The sequence below is a fragment of the Desmodus rotundus genome, chromosome 10 (assembly GCF_022682495.2).
Source record: "Desmodus rotundus isolate HL8 chromosome 10, HLdesRot8A.1, whole genome shotgun sequence".
In the NCBI taxonomy this organism is placed as follows: Eukaryota; Metazoa; Chordata; class Mammalia; order Chiroptera; family Phyllostomidae; genus Desmodus; species Desmodus rotundus.
This window is the reverse complement of record NC_071396.1, coordinates 112,248,525-112,268,055: the sequence shown is the minus strand read 5'-3', so window position 1 is coordinate 112,268,055 and position 19,531 is coordinate 112,248,525. Positions and strand designations below refer to the sequence as shown.

General features: G+C 58.5%; 2 protein-coding genes across 4 annotated transcripts in view; one reads left to right on the top strand and one right to left on the bottom strand.

The window, feature by feature from the left end:
• The window catches only part of MBP (myelin basic protein), a 65,565-nt gene extending 58,976 nt beyond the window's left edge, over nucleotides 1-6,589 (top strand). Inside the window, 2 exon segments of the mRNA XM_024580217.4 lie at nucleotides 977-1,096; nucleotides 5,127-6,589. Of these exon segments, the coding sequence (XP_024435985.2) occupies nucleotides 977-1,096; nucleotides 5,127-5,171 (165 nt within the window). The 3' untranslated portion in view covers nucleotides 5,172-6,589.
• Nucleotides 6,590-7,629: 1,040 nt separating this feature from the next.
• Nucleotides 7,630-19,531, bottom strand: part of ZNF236 (zinc finger protein 236) — a 71,075-nt gene continuing 59,173 nt past the window's right edge. For 2 of the 3 annotated variants that reach the window (XM_053912476.1, XM_053912478.1), the window contains 5 exons: nucleotides 18,471-18,599; nucleotides 16,299-16,496; nucleotides 14,026-14,155; nucleotides 13,100-13,276; nucleotides 7,630-12,261 (listed from right to left, as the gene is read on the bottom strand). In XM_053912476.1, the coding sequence (XP_053768451.1) occupies nucleotides 12,137-12,261; nucleotides 13,100-13,276; nucleotides 14,026-14,155; nucleotides 16,299-16,496; nucleotides 18,471-18,599 (759 nt within the window). In that variant the 3' untranslated portion in view covers nucleotides 7,630-12,136. The remainder of the gene's footprint in view (nucleotides 12,262-13,099; nucleotides 13,277-14,025; nucleotides 14,156-16,298; nucleotides 16,497-18,470; nucleotides 18,600-19,531) is intronic. The other variant, XM_053912475.2, reaches the window with a different exon arrangement.

Genomic DNA, 19,531 nt, shown 5'->3' with positions numbered 1-19,531 from the left:
GTGTCCATTTGGGGATGCAACACCTTTAATCTCTAGCACACTCCACGTAGACGAGAGGCCCAATTGCTAGGCACCCCATACATGAAGGAAAGGGGAAAACAGAGAGAAAGGAAGGAAGAAAAAGTAGAAAGGGAGGGAGGGTGGGCGGGAAGACGGCCACAGAGAAAGGGCGGAGAAAAGATTTCACCCAGCTCCCGAGCGATTCCGGCCCAGCCTGGCTCTGCATCAGGAAGGGAGCCTTTTCCCGACCCGGTGACTCTGCAGAAGCCCAGAAGCTCACCAGGATTGGACATCCCGACCACTGACCGTGACTTTCTGTGCAGCAGGAAGCAGACATGAGGCTGAAGAATGAGACTCAGTTTCAACCCAGAAACCTTATTTTCAGAACCACGTAGCGTCCCAGGCGCAGACTCCAGGAATCACACGAACACCCCCAACCCCTCAGTTGTACTTGGCAGGGTCCACGCCCTTCTTCCCCCAGCCACTCCCAGGCCGCCTCCGTCCAGCCACTAACAAGAGAGGCCTTTGAGCCCCTCCCCATCTTTCACTTCCCGCCCTACTAACTGCGTTCTTTCCGAAACAGCCTCCTCCTGCATTTCCTTCGCCTGCCTGTGGGGAGCGCTACAGCCGGCTTCCTTCTGAGCTGTGCTGTGTGTTTCTGATGAGTTCGAGGTCCCCCAAAGATATGAATGGCCAGGCGTTTGAAAAGAGGAAAAGCCAAGCACACTATTAATCCAAAAACAAGTTCTTGGTTTTAGTTCTCAGAAGCTCCTTATTTTTGGAGGAAAACAAGGCAGTGAGGTGGCGTGACGGCACGTCTGCGTGAGGAAGTGGGGTTTCTCTGTGCCTCCTGCCTGTCTTCGGTGCAGCGTCCCTGACTGTGGCCATCCGCCTGTGCGCCCCGTGGAGATCGCAGGCGCAGGGCATTGCACCTGGGCCCCCGCAGACCCCAACTGAGCTGCGCTCTCCCCCGCAGGGTGCCGAGGGGCAGAAGCCCGGCTTCGGCTACAGCGGCCGAGCTTCCGACTACAAATCGGCTCACAAGGGCCTCAAGGGCCATGATGCCCAGGGCACACTTTCCAGAATCTTCAAACTGGTAACGTAGCCGCCCCAGGTCCTGGGACACGCTGGGGTGGGGGGGTGCCCAGCCTGACCTAGGTCCGGGCCCCCCGGGGACCTGAGAGTAAGAGGGGACAGGAGGCCACTGCTGGGCTGGGGCGTCAGAGGGTGCAGACGGCGCTGGACGGTCGGGGGCTCCTCAGGCAGCAGCATCTTCGCCTCCCTGGGCATGAACAGGACAAGGTGACCAGGGGCAGGGAGGGGCCAGGGAGGCGGGGATGGTCGAACGGGGGGGGGGGGGAGGCCTCAGAAACCACAGCAGGTGTGTCCCATGTCCCGTGTCCCGGTGGCCAGGATGCCGCTGCCACACAGGCCCAGTGCGGGCTTGCTGGCCGAGAGCCCTTGGCCCACGTTTGGCTGAGCCTGGTTTCTGGCTCCATGAAAGGGGCGCTGTTCCAGGAGTGTGCCCTGACGGTGCGAGGTGACGAGAGCAACGTGGTCACGAGGTGCCCACGGGCTGCTGACAGGAACGGCCCCTCAGATACCCAAAATCTCAGCGCACCCTTCAGGGCAGCAAAGGCAGAGCCTGACACAGAGCGGCAGGAGCCAGCGTTGCCCTGCCCGTCCCCCGTGGGGCCGAGGCCAACATGGGCCTCTGGTGTCTGCGGTGGTCCCCATTCTGGGCAGGTGGCCAGAGAAGGCCGGGCTGAGCAGGTGGCATTGCGATGAGTGAGGAACTGAGGAGCTGAGGAGCTGGCCTCATGCGGGGCAAGGCAGGGCAGCAGGCCACGGCCTCAGTGACAGGAGTGAGCAGCAGGGGACAGAAGGAGGGGCTCCCCGCACAGGGCCCTGTGACCATCCCCAAGCGCCTGGATGTTGAGTCTGAGCCGGCATCACCAGATTCCAGGGAGAGTGCCACGGTGTGACCTAGATTCCAGTGCTGGAGGACCAGCCATGTGCCCCACAGACATCAGCGACCATGGGGGCTGAGCTGCGCGCTCCCTGGGTGGACAATAAGGAAGAGACCTGGGGATCCTGCGGCCACCGTCAGGGACCGGGGACAGAGCTGGGGCTCCAGGGGCACGAGGATCTCAGGGCTCGCAACTAGGAGGAGACGCAGGAAGGCCCCCTGGAGCGGAGACACGGCGCCCCTTTCACGGAGCGCCATTGCAGTTTCCACAATGCCTTAAAGCAGGAGGACTGCGTTCCTCATCGCTGAGCTGGGGACGGATGTCCAGCACCGACAGCCGCTCGATCCACGCTCCCACTGGCTCTCCCATTAGAGTAACAACCCAGAACGCCGTCCCACTCACTCTCAACCCACACAGGGTGCCCGCCTGCCCCCTGGCGGCCTCAGGGCCGGGTCAAACACCAGGATCACAACTACTTACAGGGGTCAGTGACCTGCGTCCCCACCCACAGGACACAGGTAACAACAAGGACAGGTGCCGACAGGAGCCGGCTCCTCTGATATGTGACCAGCATCATCGGGGCTCCACCCCACACCGCCCTCTGAGTTCCAGGTGACGCCAGGTCTGCTCACCTCTGCCCACGGCACCCACATCAGCCCTGACAGCAGGTGTCGGGTCCGTGACCGGCGCTTTCTCCTGGGCTGACAGTGAACACACCAGGGCTTAACAGTTCATGGTGGCTGACTCGGTCCCTAACCCAAACACTCCTTGGTTCGGCTGCCTGCCCTTGAACGCAGCAGGAGTCCCGTGAGTGGTGCGTCAGGGCCGGGAACACGCCTGGGCAGATGCCGCACATGAGGGTGTGGAGCCCCCCTGTCATGCCCCTGGCGGTACTGAACATGCAGGCGAGCTGGGTGGAGCCGTGCCGCTTCTGAGGAAAGTCACAGCTGTCCCGGAAAAGCCTCAATTACCTGCCAGGAGCGGCAAGGGGCCAAGCTGCCCAGTGGAATGCAGGCAGGACCCACTCCTGGAGGCAGAAAGGGGTGAGGAGGTGAACTGTGCCCCAGAGTGAGGCCGCCCTGACACACCCACGCCAGCGCCGGGATGCGGTGGACACGGTGTGACACAGGCCATGGGAGCCCACTCAGGATGGCCGTGACCCCTGACTGGGCCAGGACGGCCCCTTTGTGGGCAGGGCCTGCGGGGCCCTGACCCTCCCTGGGCACCCCCGCCACGTGCTACCCCCGAGGGTGGCAGGTCTGCAGGGGAACACACTCCCTCTTGTCCTGTCCCGGGGTGCTGGTCGCTCGGTCACACGGCGTGGTGACCGTTAATGACACTGAGGATGACAGGCGGTGAGGGGCACAGCCGGCCTGGGGCTCTGTTGAGGAACCCTGGACGGCTTCTGCAAGGGTGGTGACCAGTTACTGCAAGGGGCTCAGCTGACCGTGTGGTCAGAACTGGTGCCCATGGGTGGCCGCGGGGACTGGAAACGCCCCGTTTGCCCCTCGCATGTTTGTTGTTCCTTAACGAGGGCCTGTTGGCTCCTACGTCTGTTCTGTAGGCCGCGGTTGAGGAATTCTCAACTTTCTACAGAGTTCAAGGAAAGCTCCACTTTATCAAATTAGAACGCGCTTCAATTAAGACGGTTTTAATTAGATTTTACTGCCTCAAAGTTCATCACCTGGCCTATTATGGTCACATGGCTGCAGTCACAACAGATCAAAAAATTCCCCCCAGACTGAGGGCTCGAGGCAGGTGAGGGAGGTGGTGGGGCTCACGGTGTTTGAGGCGGTGGCATGTTTTGAGTGCATTTATGATTTTGTGTCGGGCCTCACTCTCAGCCATGCTGGGCCGCACGTGGCCAGCGGGCCACAGGTTGGACACCCCTGCTCTGTGAGCGACACCCCCCGCCCCCCCCCCCGCCACCTCTGGGCGGGGCTCTTGCGCTCTTGGACAGGAGAGGTCTGGCTCCTGGTCGGCTCACAGTAACCGTGACACATTTGTCGAAACCAAAAGCAATGGGTTCCCCATTTATTATTTTTAATTCACACAGGAGCCATGGGGTGGGACACAGTGTCTCACGGGAGCTGCCTCGCAGGGCCTGCTGGGAATGTAGGTGGTTCTGTGAGCTCAGCGGGCAGGTCACACTTCCAGGGAGACCCCGGGTTCCTCTAGGGACACTCAGAAGAAGGCTAGGCTTTGGCAGACTCTTCCCCAAGGGCAGCTCTGAGGGTCCACCAGGCTCACCCAGCGCCGGCCACGGCCCGCCACGCCCGGGGAACGCAGAGTCAGACAAGGCTGCGTTAGTTCATTGCTCACTGCCGTCTGGGAAGTAGCATCTTTCGTGCACAGCTTGCTTTCCGGGGCTTCCCGTCTGAAGGAAACCTTTGAGAGATCAGTTCTTCATCGGTGACCAAAGGAAAAGGGGAAGGCAAGGAAGAGAGATTAAAACTCGAATGCAAACAAGGTGCGCTGGTGTCCACGCACAGTGCTGTCTTCCTGGGCAGCCGGCGCCCACGCCCACCCCGCGTCCACAGGAGGGGCCCTGCTCAGCGGTCTGCTTCTCAGTGGCTGACTTCCTTTTCTTCTTAATTTAAAACTGTGTTTGTGGAGAAAACATGTCCCATCGTGGTTTTGAGACCCGTACCGTTGAGGTTTGTTGGCGGCTCTGTCAGGGCGAGGCCGATGAGGGCAGCCACGCGGGGAAAAGACATGTGTGACCGTGTACGCTTGAGCAGCTGGTGGGTTGTCAGCCCCCCGTCTCTGCGTAGGCGAGGGTGTCCCAGTCGCTGTTTGCAGACAACATCCCTCAGTCACCTGGAATTTCTAACTAAAAAGGCAGCGGTGCTCACTCAGAGCAGGACGACGGGGACACAGAGCCCGGGAACCCCGTGTGGTCCAGGAGGCGCCCGCTGCGTCCTGGGAACTGAGTCCCTGGGGTGTCTCTTACGGCCCTTGAAGAGGCAGCGCTTGGTGAGGACAGATGTGGGGAACAGGGTGACAAGTTGCTTCTACACGGCACCCTTTCTAGCCATAGCCCCCCAAGACAGGGAGCCCCTGTGGTCTGCAGCCAGTTCTCCGGGAAAGGAGAGCCCGGCGTGGGTGGGGCGGGTGGTCCAGGCCCCTCACCTAATGCTGTGTTTCTCTTCTCAGGGGGGGAGAGACAGTCGCTCCGGGTCACCCATGGCTAGACGCTGAAGCCCGGCTCCTACTCCCAAACCCTGTCCTCGGCTTCTTAACGCACTGACCTAACACAGCCCCCGTCACCCCCTACTTCTAGAAACGACCTCTCGCCTAATGCCTTGGACTTGTGTGCACAGTAGGGTCAGGCACACCGCATCCTACTGGCACTCTCCGGCCCGCAGCTCCACGGGGCAGTGCAAACCAGGACGCGCCAGCACTCCCCACTGCACGTCTGAAGACAAAGTGTTGCCGGGCGCCCCGGAGCCCCAGCACCGGGGGGCAGGCCACCGCCCACTGACCCTCCGTCCTAGGACCTGCCGCGCACGCTGACCTTTCCCCGGCTTCTGGCACTGCCGTGCGACGCTGCTGCGGACACAGGACACGCGCAGGTGGTGGGACCGGCGACCGCACTCCCTTCGGTTTCTTCCCCTGACCTGTCTCGCCTCCCACGGCCCCTTCCCTTTCCTAACAGGACTAGGCAGCGAGTGGTCTCACCCCGCGGGAGCTTCTGTATGTGAAACGCAGGTGGGCAGCTTGGAGGAGAGCAGGGTGGTGGCGCAGAGGGCCCGGCGGGCTGCTCCCTCGCCGGGGGGGCTGACCTCGTGCGCGGCAGAGAGGGGACGGCGGCAGGAGGGCTGGGCCGTGGCCTGGAGCAGGGAGCAGGCGAGGACACAGCAGGGACCAGAGTGGCCCCTACAAACCACCTGTTTCGTCACCGGAGCCCGGCCGAGAGCTCGGGGAGACCTGCACAGAGAGAGTGGACTGTAGGAGATTTCGGGGTGCCACGCAGTGCCACCCTGGTCACTGGGAAGCCGACCGTGACTGGGGGCACGTGCAGCACGGCAGCGCGCTGCGAACACTAACCCTCCTGGGAGGGCCGCCCCCTCAGCTTGCCTCCCGTCCCGGGGCGGGCATGAGGACTAGGCTTCACGAGGGCCGTCCCTGCCCCTGCCCCCCCCCCCCCCGCCCCCGATGCTGCCTCCACCCCAGGCCCTGCCCCTGCCCTCTGGCTGGAGAAGCCGTCCCAGAACAGTCCCTCTAACGTGCGCGGACACCCCGCCCCTCCGTAACACACTGACACTGCGTTTTGAGTTGTAGCACCTCTCCTCAGCCTGCCTTCAGATCCCCAGTGGCCTCCTTCCCCGTAGAGTGAAGAGGGGACGTGGCCTCTGTAGGCCCCCTAATCCCGTCTAACCTTGACTGTTGAGTGTGGGTTTCTGTAACATCCACTAACACACAGCCTCAGCGACGAAAAGGTGACCAGACAGAACTGCCTTTGAGACACCACACCCCCCTCACTTGCCCCGTGCAGCCTGCGTCTGAGCTGCTGCCGGCGGGGGAGCCCCACGCAGACGACATCCCCACAGCAGCCTCGGCTGCCACAGGAGTGCACACCGTTCCTGAACAGTGACGTGAATAAACCTTTAATGGTCCTTGCGTGGTGTCTTCCTGTCATTCCGGCCCGTGACCCTCTCATCCGAGCTCGTGTGGGTACCAGCCGTGTGGTCACCCAGACAGCTCGTGGGCGCCCGCCTGCAGGTGCGTCGCCATCGCTTGATTGGCGCAATGACGAGAGCGGTGGAGCCAGGTCCCGGTTAGGGCACCAGCCCCGACCCACCAGAGAGGGAGGTGGCAAGCTGCCTTTGGACCGCCCTCTCACACACGCTGAAGGGTGGCACCCGCCTGCCCGCCCGTGGGAGCCACGGACACACTAGTTTTGCCGCCGCTTCCCTCACAGACACACTGACAACCGACTTTGTCGATTTTTGTCGATAGCTGATTTTGGTTACAAGGCCTCGCTTTTGAAAAAATCAGCTGAAGTGAATTTTTGTTTTACTTTGGACAAAACCACAGGCTCCTTTCAGGCCCGGCAGTAGCCGTGAGGAGCCGAGCGGAGCCGTGCACCCGTGGGACTCAGCAAGGGCTGGCCCCAGTCCGGGTCGAGGCCAGACCCGGCCGTCTGCCGGAGCCCCGCTGTGCACAGCCACTCTTTTGGCAGCAGCGGCCCCGCCAGCGGGCACAGGGGCTCCAAGCCCATGGCGGCCCCCCTTTCTCTTTATTTCTCTACCCTAGCCCCTCAGGGCACAGAGTTTGAGAAATCATGCAAAGATCATCACATTTTTTAAGTGGTCGGTGCCAGGGCTCCGCTGACCTGGGTCCCAAGTCACCCTACGTCTCAGACCTGCACAGGGTGCTTGGCCGAGCGTTCTGGAACTTTCATCGGGGGAAGCATTTTAAATCGTTCAGGCCGCCCACGGTAGAGAGAACAGTCACCATAATCTGATCACTTAAGACATCCTCTCCCCCACCCCCATATTTATAAACAATCAGAGTGACTCCCCCACCCCCCGAGCCAACAGGCAACAAGGGGGGAAGGACTTCCCAGCAGCCCTTCTGAGAAAGTCCAGGAGTCTGGCCGCACAGCCCTTTCGGCCGAAGCGTGGGGAGCCCTCCGCTGCGGCAGAAACAGAGGACTGAGACCAGAGACTCCTCGTTCACGCTCGACGGGGCGGGCCGTGAACAAGCGGTGTCTCCGGGTTCAGAACTTACCTTGGGAAGGGGTTAGACACCGCGCCGTGAGCTCGCCCCAGGGGCACGGCGAGGGAGGTTCCACGGCCCACGTCTCGTGAATGGGCAGGCTGACGCAGCAACTGATTTCATTCCAACTCACGTCACGTCACCCCCAACAGCTCACAGACAAGGAAGTGGGACAGGACCTCCAGGACAGATATCCTCGCAGAGTTCAAACCCCACACGTCGGGACACAGTGCAGACTCAGCACCACTGTGTGCCAGCCCGAGCTGCGGAGTTACCTAGAGCACACCCACCTTGAAACCGCTGGGACCCCCACAAAGCCCAAATAAGTCACTGTACAGGAGCTTGAAAATAATACAAAAACTATTTTTATTGTTCTGAAAGCCAGCACAGTGGCCTTTGGCGTAACTATCCATTTCTAGTACAAAATCGGATTAAATAAATATTATCCAATGTATAAATAGACCATGAAACAACGCCGGAGATAAAAAAAGAATGCTTTTGTAAATTAAAAAAATTAAAAATTGTCTTCAATGGTTAATTGAGACTGAATCACTGTCATTTCAGAACTGGTCAGACAGATTGCCAATCTTGACTGAACACAAACATCTTCTTGCAGGAAAGCATCACCCAGTGACATGACAGATCAGCTAAATGTTTTGTGGTCACTGCCCACTGCTCCCGCCACTGACACCACCACTCGGTGTCCACTTCTTAGTGCTGAAATAGCCTGTCAGCCACCCGCACACCGCACCACCACAGCGCCTGGTGGGAAGGGCTGGGCGTGCAGGGGTGTGGGCTCACGGGTGCATGTGTGCGGCTGAGCGAGGGGCCCGTGCAGGTCACCAACAACCACATGTGACACCTGGTACAGGACCCCCCAAGGCAAAGACGCACCTCTACCGGGGCGCTGCCCCTCCCAACAGGTCTGCTCGCCCCACTGTTTACACAGCGAGGACGATGTGATTCGATTTTAAAACACTGACCCTCACTGGGATCAGGTGAAGACGCTGAGGCCCCCGGTGGCTATGCAGGCACTTCTGAAATTCTACTCTACAAACTCCAAAACACCTATGTCACATGAACAGAGACGAAGCGGCTGAGAGAGGAAAAAATCTAGATTCACGAGTACCAGCTGTACAACGTCATCTCTGCCTCACCGTGTAAAATAGATTCTAGAAGAGAAGTTAACTGGCAACGGTCGACCCTCGGATTAACTTTTCTTGGTAGTGGGGAGGGGCACTGACTATAAAATCGAGTTCTGGGGGAAAATACGCAAAGAGCAGGCATGAGATCACTCGAAAAATCTAACCCGAAAACAGGTCCAGAGACCTTACGTATTTTCTTAAAAAGAAGTCGCATACATCTGAGGGACCATTCTTCTGTTGACACATGTGTTACCTTCCCAAGCTATGTTCTCCCGCAGAGGAAAACCCACGTGAACGCTGAAATCCTCTGTGCCGGGCAGAACCTCGGGCCGGCAGTGACACGTACTCGTCACGTGAGAGTGCAGAAGCCAGAAAACACGAGATGTGCCTGTAAAGCACAGACTGGCATCTCCTTCCACAGGACCGCAGGCAGAGCAGCACCAGACACCGCCCTGAAGGGCGGCCCCGAGTCAAAGGCTGATGCTGGGTGGTGCTGACATTTCTCCATGGAAAGGAACCCTGGGACTTCCCTGGCAGGACAGGTTTCCCACGTGCCCTAGGGGACACAGAGCAGCGCCCCAGGCCCCCCGCGGACCTGGCGAGCTGCAGGCTCCCCCCCCATGCCCGTCCGAGCACGGCGCCACAGGCAGGTGGGGCAGGGCAGAAGGCAGCCGAGGCTGGGCAAGGGCCTGGGAGCTCCCATTTCTGCGGAGACGGTTCCTTCTCCCATTTCTGCGGAGACGGTTCCTTCTAACCCCTGCCGTTCCATGGGGACATTTCTCTATGTCATCAACTGGACAGGACACTAAACCAACAGGGCTCCTCCAGGGACCTCGGCATCACAGTTTGCCAGGGGGCGGGGGGTAGAGGGGGAGCTTTCCTTATCTGGACTTCACAGAGGGAAAGGAAGATGTTCCAATTCTTTTGTGTTAAAAATTATCTGAACTTGGAATGAGATCATGTGCCAACCTTTCTTATATTAAGTATTTTAAAAGAAAAAAGTTAATCTCACTTCCCAACTTGATGTTTTATTTATTGTAGTTGCAAAGCAGAGAGGCTAACCTGAGACAGTTCTCAAAAGACAGCTACATGGCCTCACAGTCCCACTTACGGAGACGGCTGGCAGCCTCCTGTCTGAAGACTCCATCAGCCACTGACACCGAGCGGGCGCCGCACGCCACCCAGGGACCGCGCAGAGCTGTCTTTGAACGACCTTGTGGTTTCCAGGGACACTCTGCAAAGAAGCAGCTTTTATGATTGGGAAGCAAATCCAGCCAGCACAGCAGTGTCTTGCATTTGCCTGCTGATACATTGAGAACACTCACAAGGTGGATTAGTGATAGATTGTTTTTTACCAAAATAAAAGTAGGCTTTAGATTTACCCAGTAAGGCCCCTAAACAGGCAGTTGGCTGGCACAGCTCAGTGGGCTGTGCTTTCTGTACAATTAAGAATTAAACAAACCCCTTTTAGAGACTGTCCTGAGATGACATTTAATGCTAAAAACAAAATAAATAAACTAGCAAGAACAAAATTTTTTAAAAATTCCAATAGTTGCAACTTTGGGGATATTTGTTCACCAAAATTAATCAACATTTCTAAAATATTTTAATACAAAACTATAAAAGAAAGTGCATTAAAAGCAGAACCTTTAAAACTCTGGCAAAGTTACAATGATTCGGAATACGCTGACTAGAGCCAGGTACTCACACTGACATTCAAGAAAAGCCTCAGAATATAGAGCAAGTCCAGTATCACAAGAATAAGTCAAATAAGGCTTTTTTTCCCTTAAAAAAATATACAGTACACAAAGCAGTTTGAAAAAAGAATATTATTTAACAGTTTTCTGACTTAAATATTTTCACATAACAAAACTTCTTATATCACCATCGATGTTACTTATATACATATCCAAAAGTGAACGAGAACAAACCAACCAGAAGACGCCCTTCCAAAAACTAAGAGTGAAATGTCTCTTTCCTCAGGGACCTGAAGTGAGCTCCCTCTTCATGTACAAAGTCCATACGGTATTTACAGTAAAACCGCTCTCTTCGGAAAGCAGGGAGGCAAAGAGAAAGTAAAGGCAATTATTCCTCAGGAAAACAAACAGCCCCAGGTCTCTGCCACAATGAGAAAGACACCCACCCACCACTGAACCGGAGGCAGCGCTGGTCTGAAGTGCTCGCGGGAGGTGCGGAGCGGACGCGCTCCGGGATGGGGCGGAGTGGGGCGGCTGCTGTATTTACAAAATATACCGTTCGGCCACACAGAGGCCCTATATCTGCGTATGTACATGTGCACTTATATATAGAACATATAAATAACTCCGCAGGGGGCTCGAGCGCCAAGGACTTCCCGTCTTTGGAATGCTGGAGGAAGGTCCCGCCCCTGCCTGCACAGGGGGTTCTGGTGGGGGACGTGTGGGATGTGGCACCATTGATGAGACTCGAGAATTCCCTGAAATAAACACACACCTGCTGATACACGAGGAGGAACCGTGGCCTGTCTGGGTCCGTGGCTGTCCACAACAGACACTCCCCGGCCACGGTGACCAGGGCCAGGCATCTCCGTCACTTCCCGTCTGCAACCTATGGCTTGTGCTTTCTGCCACGTCTGGCCTGTGGACCTGCAGTCAGCCGACAAGGCCAGGCGGTGTCACGTGCAGACCGTGGCGTCCCCGTCACGAGCGAGGGGTGACGCTCCCCGTGCTGATGCCCAGAGGCTGCCTTCTGGTAACTAGTGATTAGGTATTGTGATGGAGAGAGAATTGGTCCAGCCATCTCTCAAGGTATTATTTCTATTAACTTACCATAGACTAAAAAGAGTCAGTTTCTACTCCAAAACGCACAGAGAAAAACACAGGAGCCTCCCTGGGCCCTGACGGTTTCCCGAGCTGCGTGCACCGACCTGACACCTGCTCTGTGAGCGACGCTTCTTAGAACAGAAAGCATGAGGGGAGTCGGACCTCTCCCTCGGTCACAGTCACGGCCTTTGCTAACACAAAGAAATCACACTACAACGATGGCAGGTCCCATCAGCTCGTGGGGACTAGACGCGCCAACCGCAGGGCGGGCGTGAGACTGCCCATTGTAGTACCTGAGTTCAGTGATTTGCGGGCAAGTGAGAACATTACCCCACTTCCCCTCTGTCTCTGAAAGACAATGATTCTTCATATAATTTTAGAGCTAAAAACTACTATGATGACATGTTTAACACTTGAAGCTCCAAAACAAATTCCAAGGGCTCCGTTCTGCACCACGTGGAACTTCGAAGACGTTTGAGGGAGACGCGGGGCCGTGTCAGAAGACGTTGGCCAGTGCCTGCCACTCGCCCACGGTCTCCGGCACCACCTCCTCCAGGTGCAGGGTCTGGCCCAGCTCCTCTGTGCCCTGCTCCTGGGCACCAGTGGGCTCCTGCAAGGCTCCTGCGGGTGGACACAGAGCACACAAGACCCACGTTTAAACAAGGATGGCCCCATCCTTGTAGAGACAGGGACTGCGCACACAGAGGACAAGGGTCATCCGGGCAGGGACAAGGGTCATCTGACTCAGACTGCAGCACTAGCCTGGTGCATGCACCCAAGGACAACGACATCGTGAGAACAAGCCTGTCCTCCTGACTGGAAGGCAGCAGGGGCGCTACAGCAGAGACGCCACCCCAAATCTCCTCTCCCGCGCATCCTCCCGGCACGGTATCTTCTTCCTCTGGTAGCCTGCACACCCCTGCGCCTGTCACCCTACAGTCTGTCGAACATCACTCACGGGCCACACCCTCCCACGCCTGCGTGACCTGGAGGTGCGCACCCACGGAAGCCACTGAGGCCTGCCACGCCACAGCCCGTCCGGCCCCCATGGCACAGAGCCTCCAGCAGCAGCCACTGCAGACCGTCGCCCTCTCTTCACCGAGGCCGGAGCGTGCCCAGCTTCTGGGGGGATAGCAGTGGGCTCACGGCCGTGACACCCCAGCTCCGATGTGAATGCGTCAACATGGAGACAGAGGCCCCCATCTGTGGACGGGACAGCCTAACTTTGCTCTGCGAGCACTGGGCACACTGCAGCCAGCTCGGACCCACACAGGCCTCCCTGCACCTGGCACATGCCTCACACTGCATGCTGGGAAAGGGATTCCTCACAGTCCCCGCAGATAGGGTACACTGGTGTGCTGGCTGCTCAGGGACACCTGGGATGCTGTTGGACATGGGGTGCTGTCCGCTGGAGGACAGGGACGCAGGGCGTGGACCGCAGGGGGACGCGGGGCCTCACCGGTGCAGCTGTGCGCCCGCTTCATGTGCAGCTTCATGTTGCTCTTCTGGGTGAAGCCCATGGCACAGCAGTGGCACCTGTAGGGCCGCTCGCCCGTGTGCTTCTTCATGTGCACCTGCAGCGCACTCTTCTGGTTGAAGGCCTTCTCGCACAGCGTGCAGTGGAAGGGCCGCTCCCCTGCGGGCGGAGCCGGCAGGTCAGCACTGGAGGCTGCCTGTCCGCCCACCTGGGAGGGGCCCCTCAGGAGGCGGGTACAGCCGGGGAAGCGGCCAGCGGCTGCGGTGTGCCCAGTGCTCACAGACGGTCACCATCACGTCCTTTCTGCCCCCAGGGCCTGACGCCCGCCCGGTGGTGACACAAGACAGGTTGACCAGAGGCTGGTGGCAGTCCCAAGGGCCCAGAGGCAGAGAAGTAGGGATAGCTTGGTGCTTCCCTAACCCTCCGGGGCCCCAGAGCAAAGACCCACAGGGCGTGAGGCTGTGAGACCGTGCCATTAAAAGCAGGTCTTGTGCACTCCTGTGCACTGCTTTCAGGCGGGCCCAGACCCTGACGAGTGCAGGGAAGGGGCCCAGTGTAGCTTCTGCTGGGCCTGGAGAGAGGAGGTGGGCAGGTCATAGGAGGCTCCCAAGTCCCCCAAGCAGGGAGCTTGGGAGCAAGGAGCCCGGCCCAGCAGAGTCCGAGGGTGTGGGGACGGCGGGCTGTGGGGCAGAAGTGGCCTGTGGGGGTCCCCGGGACAGCTGAGCAGACGAGTTTCCATGTGAGCAGCGACAGAGGGGCGAAAGGCCGGGACAGACAGAAAAGCGAGCAGGGAAGGTGTGAGGACCAGCATGAGACCCAGAAGGAGAACCTGTGGGGCTGGCCACTGCGATGAAGCGGGAAAAGCCAGGGCAAACTGACTGCGGGGCTGGCCTGCGGCAGCTGCTCACCTGTGTGGATGCGGCTGTGCCGCTCCAGCTGGCTCGGCTTGGCGAAGGCCTTGTCACAGGTGTCGCACTTGAACACCCGGGGCTTCTGGGAGCTCAGAGAAGGGCCTGCCTGGTGGGTCTGCATGTGCTCCTGCAAGGGGCGACAGAGTGAGGGGCAGCCAGGGCTGCAGAGAGCTGCAGAGACTTGGCAGGAAGGAAAAGCAATGGGGGTGCAGGTTGGCCGCGGGGATCTCGAGGGGCCCCCCATGACTTCCCAGGGGGCATCATGGGTCGCGGTGGGGCCAGGCCTGGGGCCTGTGGGGGAAGCCAGGGCTCCACTCCAGTGTGTCTCAGGCCCCCTTGCTGCCGAGCACCTGAACAGAGCTCGGCAGGGCTGGCCAGGCGTCTGCAGGCCGACCCTCCACGGATATCCATCCCGCACTTCTCCCGCGATGAGATCAGGGCTGTGGGCCTGGACAGGCCCAGCCCCGTCTCCGTCACACCATGTGGAAGAGCGAAGTGCGCCTAGCTGCCAACATTACCGGGTCACTGGGCTGAAGCCATATGGGCCGGTCTGTGCTCACCCATCCCCACCCTGGGCTCTGGAGGGGGACGGGCCTGAGCCTGCAAGCACCCCACCCCCAGGAACGGGGTCAGCCTGTGAGGGCAGCGTCTGCACAAACCACCTGCAGTTCCGCACAGGGAGACCCGACTCTTCCTCGTTCACTCACGTGCTTAGCCCAGCCCGCCAATCAGGGAGGACGCGGGCAGACCTGCCGTGCACTGCGCCCTGCGGCCCCCTTGTACTTGTTTATTCCCTCACTCCAGCTGCCCCTGCTCTGGTCCCCGGAAACTAGCCCTGGACCCTCTGAGACAGGCCTGGCGCTGTGTGGGCGTGTGCAACAAGCATCACGAATTTTTACATCACAGATTTCTGAAGGTCAGCAAGAGAAAGTACCTTACAGGTATGAAAAGGCCAGATCGTGTCTTTCAAATGGTGTAACACTGTTTCAGAACATTTACGAAAAAGTTACACCTTATAAATAGTAACACGTGGAGTCCAGCACAAATAACGCCCCTGTCTTAGTACAAAGCCTTTCATCGCAAAACCACAGGCCTGTGATTCTGTAACAGAACAATACCACGCTGAAGCACACCATGTGACATTTCAGGTGAAGTGTTCAAATTAAAACCACGAACTATTAAATCACGTTATTACCCTACCGACCACACTCGGGCAGGCCTCACTTCTGCCGGACCCTACGTGTTAACATGTATTATTTAAAACCTCTTAAGAAGCTTTTCAACCGTTGTGTGCATCTCTAAGAGGACTTATTCTCCACCAGACAACTTTGCTGCCGTTACAACCTGTGTTGCCAACGAGCTAAGGAAGCGTGAGCCCTAAGCAAGCACTTCACACTCCTCAAAATAACCATGAAAGGTGAGTACCGACACTCTTCTGACAGACGAGGAATCGGCAACCGCAGACGGGGCGCGACAGACCAGCGTCACAGAGGCCGGCAGGCAGGGCCTTGCACCGTCGGGGGTGCACGGAGCCCACCACATGGCCTTGGTGAGAAGAACTCGTGTCACAAAGGGACTCGGGCCCTCCTCAGGACGTCACCCCGTGGCTCCTGACTCAGGACCGGGACGGCTGCGGGTCTGTAGAGCGGGTGCGGGGCTCCCTGACCAAGGGCTCCCACAGGGCTCTGAGGAACGGGATGTGGGAGCCGCCAGGCCCGCTGGCTCCTATAGGATGACGCTCTTGTCATGAAGAAGCTGTGACACTCCCATGACCGGTCCCTGACGTGGCCTGGAAGCTGCTCTCTGAGCTCACCCCCATTCTCGTCTCCGCCATGGGCACGTCCCACTGCTAGGTAGTTCCTGTCCCCTGCGGGCCCTCAGGTCACACCCTGGCGTTCGCAGCCACAAACAATGCCGCCACAAACAACCAGCACGTGTTTTATGCCGACTCTCGGGTGGTACCGGTCAGGTGCTTCCCAGTGCCCCGCAGAGGGCATGCCGGGCATAGCCTCGCCACCAACTAGGGCACTCCTGTTTCCCTGCTGCTCACGGACACAGGCTGCCCGCCCGTTAGCACCTGCCACTCGGGGTGACAGCCGTCCTCTCCTTCAGCACCAGACACCGTGCTTGTGTATGGACCTGCGATCGGCTCACCTGTGACCGAACACCCTGTGAATGCACCTGCCTCCTCTGACCTTTCCCCAAAGCCTCGGAGCAGGCTGTCACCGAGGGCCCAGCCACACTGGTGCACCGACGGGGAGGGCGCGTACCTTGAGGTGGGTGGCCCGCTTGAAGGCCTTGCTGCAGGCGGGGCACACGTGGATGCGCTCACGGCCGTGCACGTCTTTGCTGTGCTGCAGCAGCAGGGCGGACGAGGCAAAGCTGCGGCCACACTCCGTGCACGGGTGCAGCCGGCCCTCCTTCTCGGGCAGGCCGCCCGGGGCCAGGTGGGCGGAGACGTCGGTCACCTGCAGTGGATGGGAAATTCGGGACTTCACTCCGAGGTGCAGCTGGCGAACCAACGGAGGGCAGCAGACACGCGTGTGCACAGGCACCGGGCCCAGCACCTGCGGGTCCTCTCGGCACAGGCAGTGAGTCTTGGTGCCATCACACCAGGATGGCAGCTGCCACTCGGGGACGGCTGAGGCCCTGACTGAGCTGACTCACAGGACAGGACCTGTCACTGGAGGGCAGCCGTCCAGCTACTCGCCCCACCCCCTCGGGCCTGCTCCCTCCTCTGAGCAACAGCAACTGGTCCCAGTACCTGCCTGTTGGGGACAGTTCGATGAGGGAGAGGCCCTGGCACATCCAGGATCCAGCAGATACCATCAGTGCTGCGCTCGGCCGCGGCACACACAAGGGGCACTGCTAGAAACGCCCTGCTTTGCCTGGGTCTCTCCCGACAAACCACAGCTTACAAGGATTTTGCCCAAACTTTGGACCACACCTCTCAGTAGGCTTTCTAATCATTTTAATGGGATGCATCAACAGCCTAAAGCAAATAATGCAAAAGACAGGAGGACTTTCTGGCTCAGCTTTTATAAGTAAGAGTCTAGTTTTACGGATGCAAATTTGCATGTGATGACGTAGTGAAAGGGAACTGTAAAGAATCACAAAGAAACCGATGGAATTTGTCAATGTTTTCACTATTTCCAGTTCATCAAATATTTTTTCAAAATACTAGAACAGACAGAAATGGGTAATATTTAAACAAAAACACTTAACAACCATAAAAGATTTCTACAAGGAGCTCTAAATCAATCAGTGCTGTAATGGAGAATGGAATAGAAAGGGAAAAAATCGCAAGGACCAGGCGAGCAGAGGTCAGGCTGACATGTCGCGTGTCACGGGGTCGTCGCATGTCATGGGGTCACTGCATGACACTGTGTCAGGCGTGTGTAGGACATGGAGTAAGATGCCTTTCTGGGGAGTCAGAAACAGTTTGGAACCCACTGCAGTGAGTGACCCTCCGGGCCGCTCCAAGTGCAGACAAAGGCCTCACAGAGAAAGAGCGGGACGCCCGGCACGCAGCTGCCCCGCAGCTCCCGGGCTCGCACGCTGCCTTTGCACACACCCTTCGCTGTCAGGAGACAGCCACTTCTGAGCCCAGCACCTCGGCTGAGAGGTGAGCACACGCCGTGTGCATCCGCTGCACCACGAGGACCACGCGTGTGTGAGTCCTGTGCCCCGTGAGCCTGTCACTGAGATGTGTGTGGTCTCGGGGTCCCCGCGACCCACGTGGCCACTGTGCAAACCAAAGTTCAGCAGGACCAGGAAGTACCCAGTGCGGCCACGGCCAGACCCGCACAGGGAAGTCCTTGCCCAGAGAAACCCGTCTGCTACTGCTGCCGGAGCACGCGGGCTGACGCCGCTTCAGAGCTGCTGGCTGACATGTGACTTGGGCAGTTTTTAAGAAAGAAGGTTCGACTCTTCTGTGTTCAGAACCATCACTCACCAAACGTGTCGGCCCCCCAACAAGTGCGTTTTAAGAAGCAAGGCTTGTCAAATGACAAAAAGGTCACACACACACACACACACGTATGTGTGTGAAAAGTACAACTCCAACAAGAATCAGCGAAGGTGTTTCAAGACAATCTACAAAAAGAACTACACGCAGGTAAACAGCCATGTGAGGTCTGACTAGGAGGAAGGTGTAAGCAGATAACTATTAAGTCAAAACTGGACCCACATGCCACGGCTGCTGCGCCTCGCTGTGCCGTGCACACGTCTCGGAGGACTGCCCTCTGGTGTCAGCCTCGAGCACGAGTGGTCCCAGACGCTCCGCAGCGCACAATGCCCTCCACCTCCCGGGGCCGGCGGCACCGCTGGCACGGTGCGGCACGCACCAGGCCCTCCACCTCCAGGCCCTCCACCTCCGTCTGTCCGGAGTCTAGGCTTTTAACACCACCATGAACGGCTGTGAGTGAAAGTGCGCACTGTACCTGGTAGATCTCCTCACAGGCGGCAGACGCTGGCTGGGAGGTGTGGCTCACGAGGATGACCTGCGGCGAGCCCACTCCTCCAGGGCCTGAGAGTGAGGGGTCGGTGAGCAAGGCTGGGAACTGCTGGCCCTGCGAACGGGATGGTCACTGGTTCAGTCACTGCCACGTGACACAGCCAGTGGCAGTCCAGAAGCTGCGCCACAGAGCAGTCACGTTGGAAAACGAGGGGGCGGGCCCTCAGAAGTCAGCCACAGAATCAGCAACTCTGCTCAAGGCATCCCCCAAGTGAAGCCCTGTGCCCACCTGATACCTGTACACATGTGTTCACAGCAGCACTACTCACAGAGGGGGATGGCCCACAGTGCCCGTTAACTGGATAAACAGAACGTGGCAGCTACCTAAGGAAATGTTATTCAATGCTGAAGAGGAACGACCGTGGATGAGCCGAGTGGAAGAGGCTGGCCACTAAGACTGGACTCGGCATGCCTCCCTGGGCAGAAAATGCCCAGAACAGGCACATCCATGCAGGCCAGAGGTTGCCAGAGGAGACAGCCTGAGGAGGGGTGGGGCCCCAGGGGACATGGGAGCAGCTGCTAACTGCCAGGGGCACAAAGTCACAAAATGTCCTAAAATCAGATATGGTGGCGATCACACAGAGCTGCAAACATGCTGAAGATCCCTAAACTGCACTCTCTGGATGAACAGTGGCCTCTACGGCCTATAAGTTATACCTCAGTGAAGCTGTAAAATGTGCGTAACGGATGTTTGCCTGTTTGAAAATATACCCCACTCTGCTCTATGGCGCAGGCCCCAGGGCACCCCTGCTGCTCGTGACCCTGGGACACGGAGAGAAGGGCTAGGGTGGGGGGTAGGAGGGGCACCTGGTCGGGGCCCTGGGGAACGTGTCTCCAGAAGAACCGAGCGAGCTGGGTGCCCCCAGGGAAAATGAAGAACCAAGGAGGGAAGACTGGAGGGGCTCCAGAGAAACGTCCCCATCAGACAGCGCTGGGTCCACCCCGTGGGGGAGACTGTCCCCGAGACGGACGCGGGACTGGGAGGTG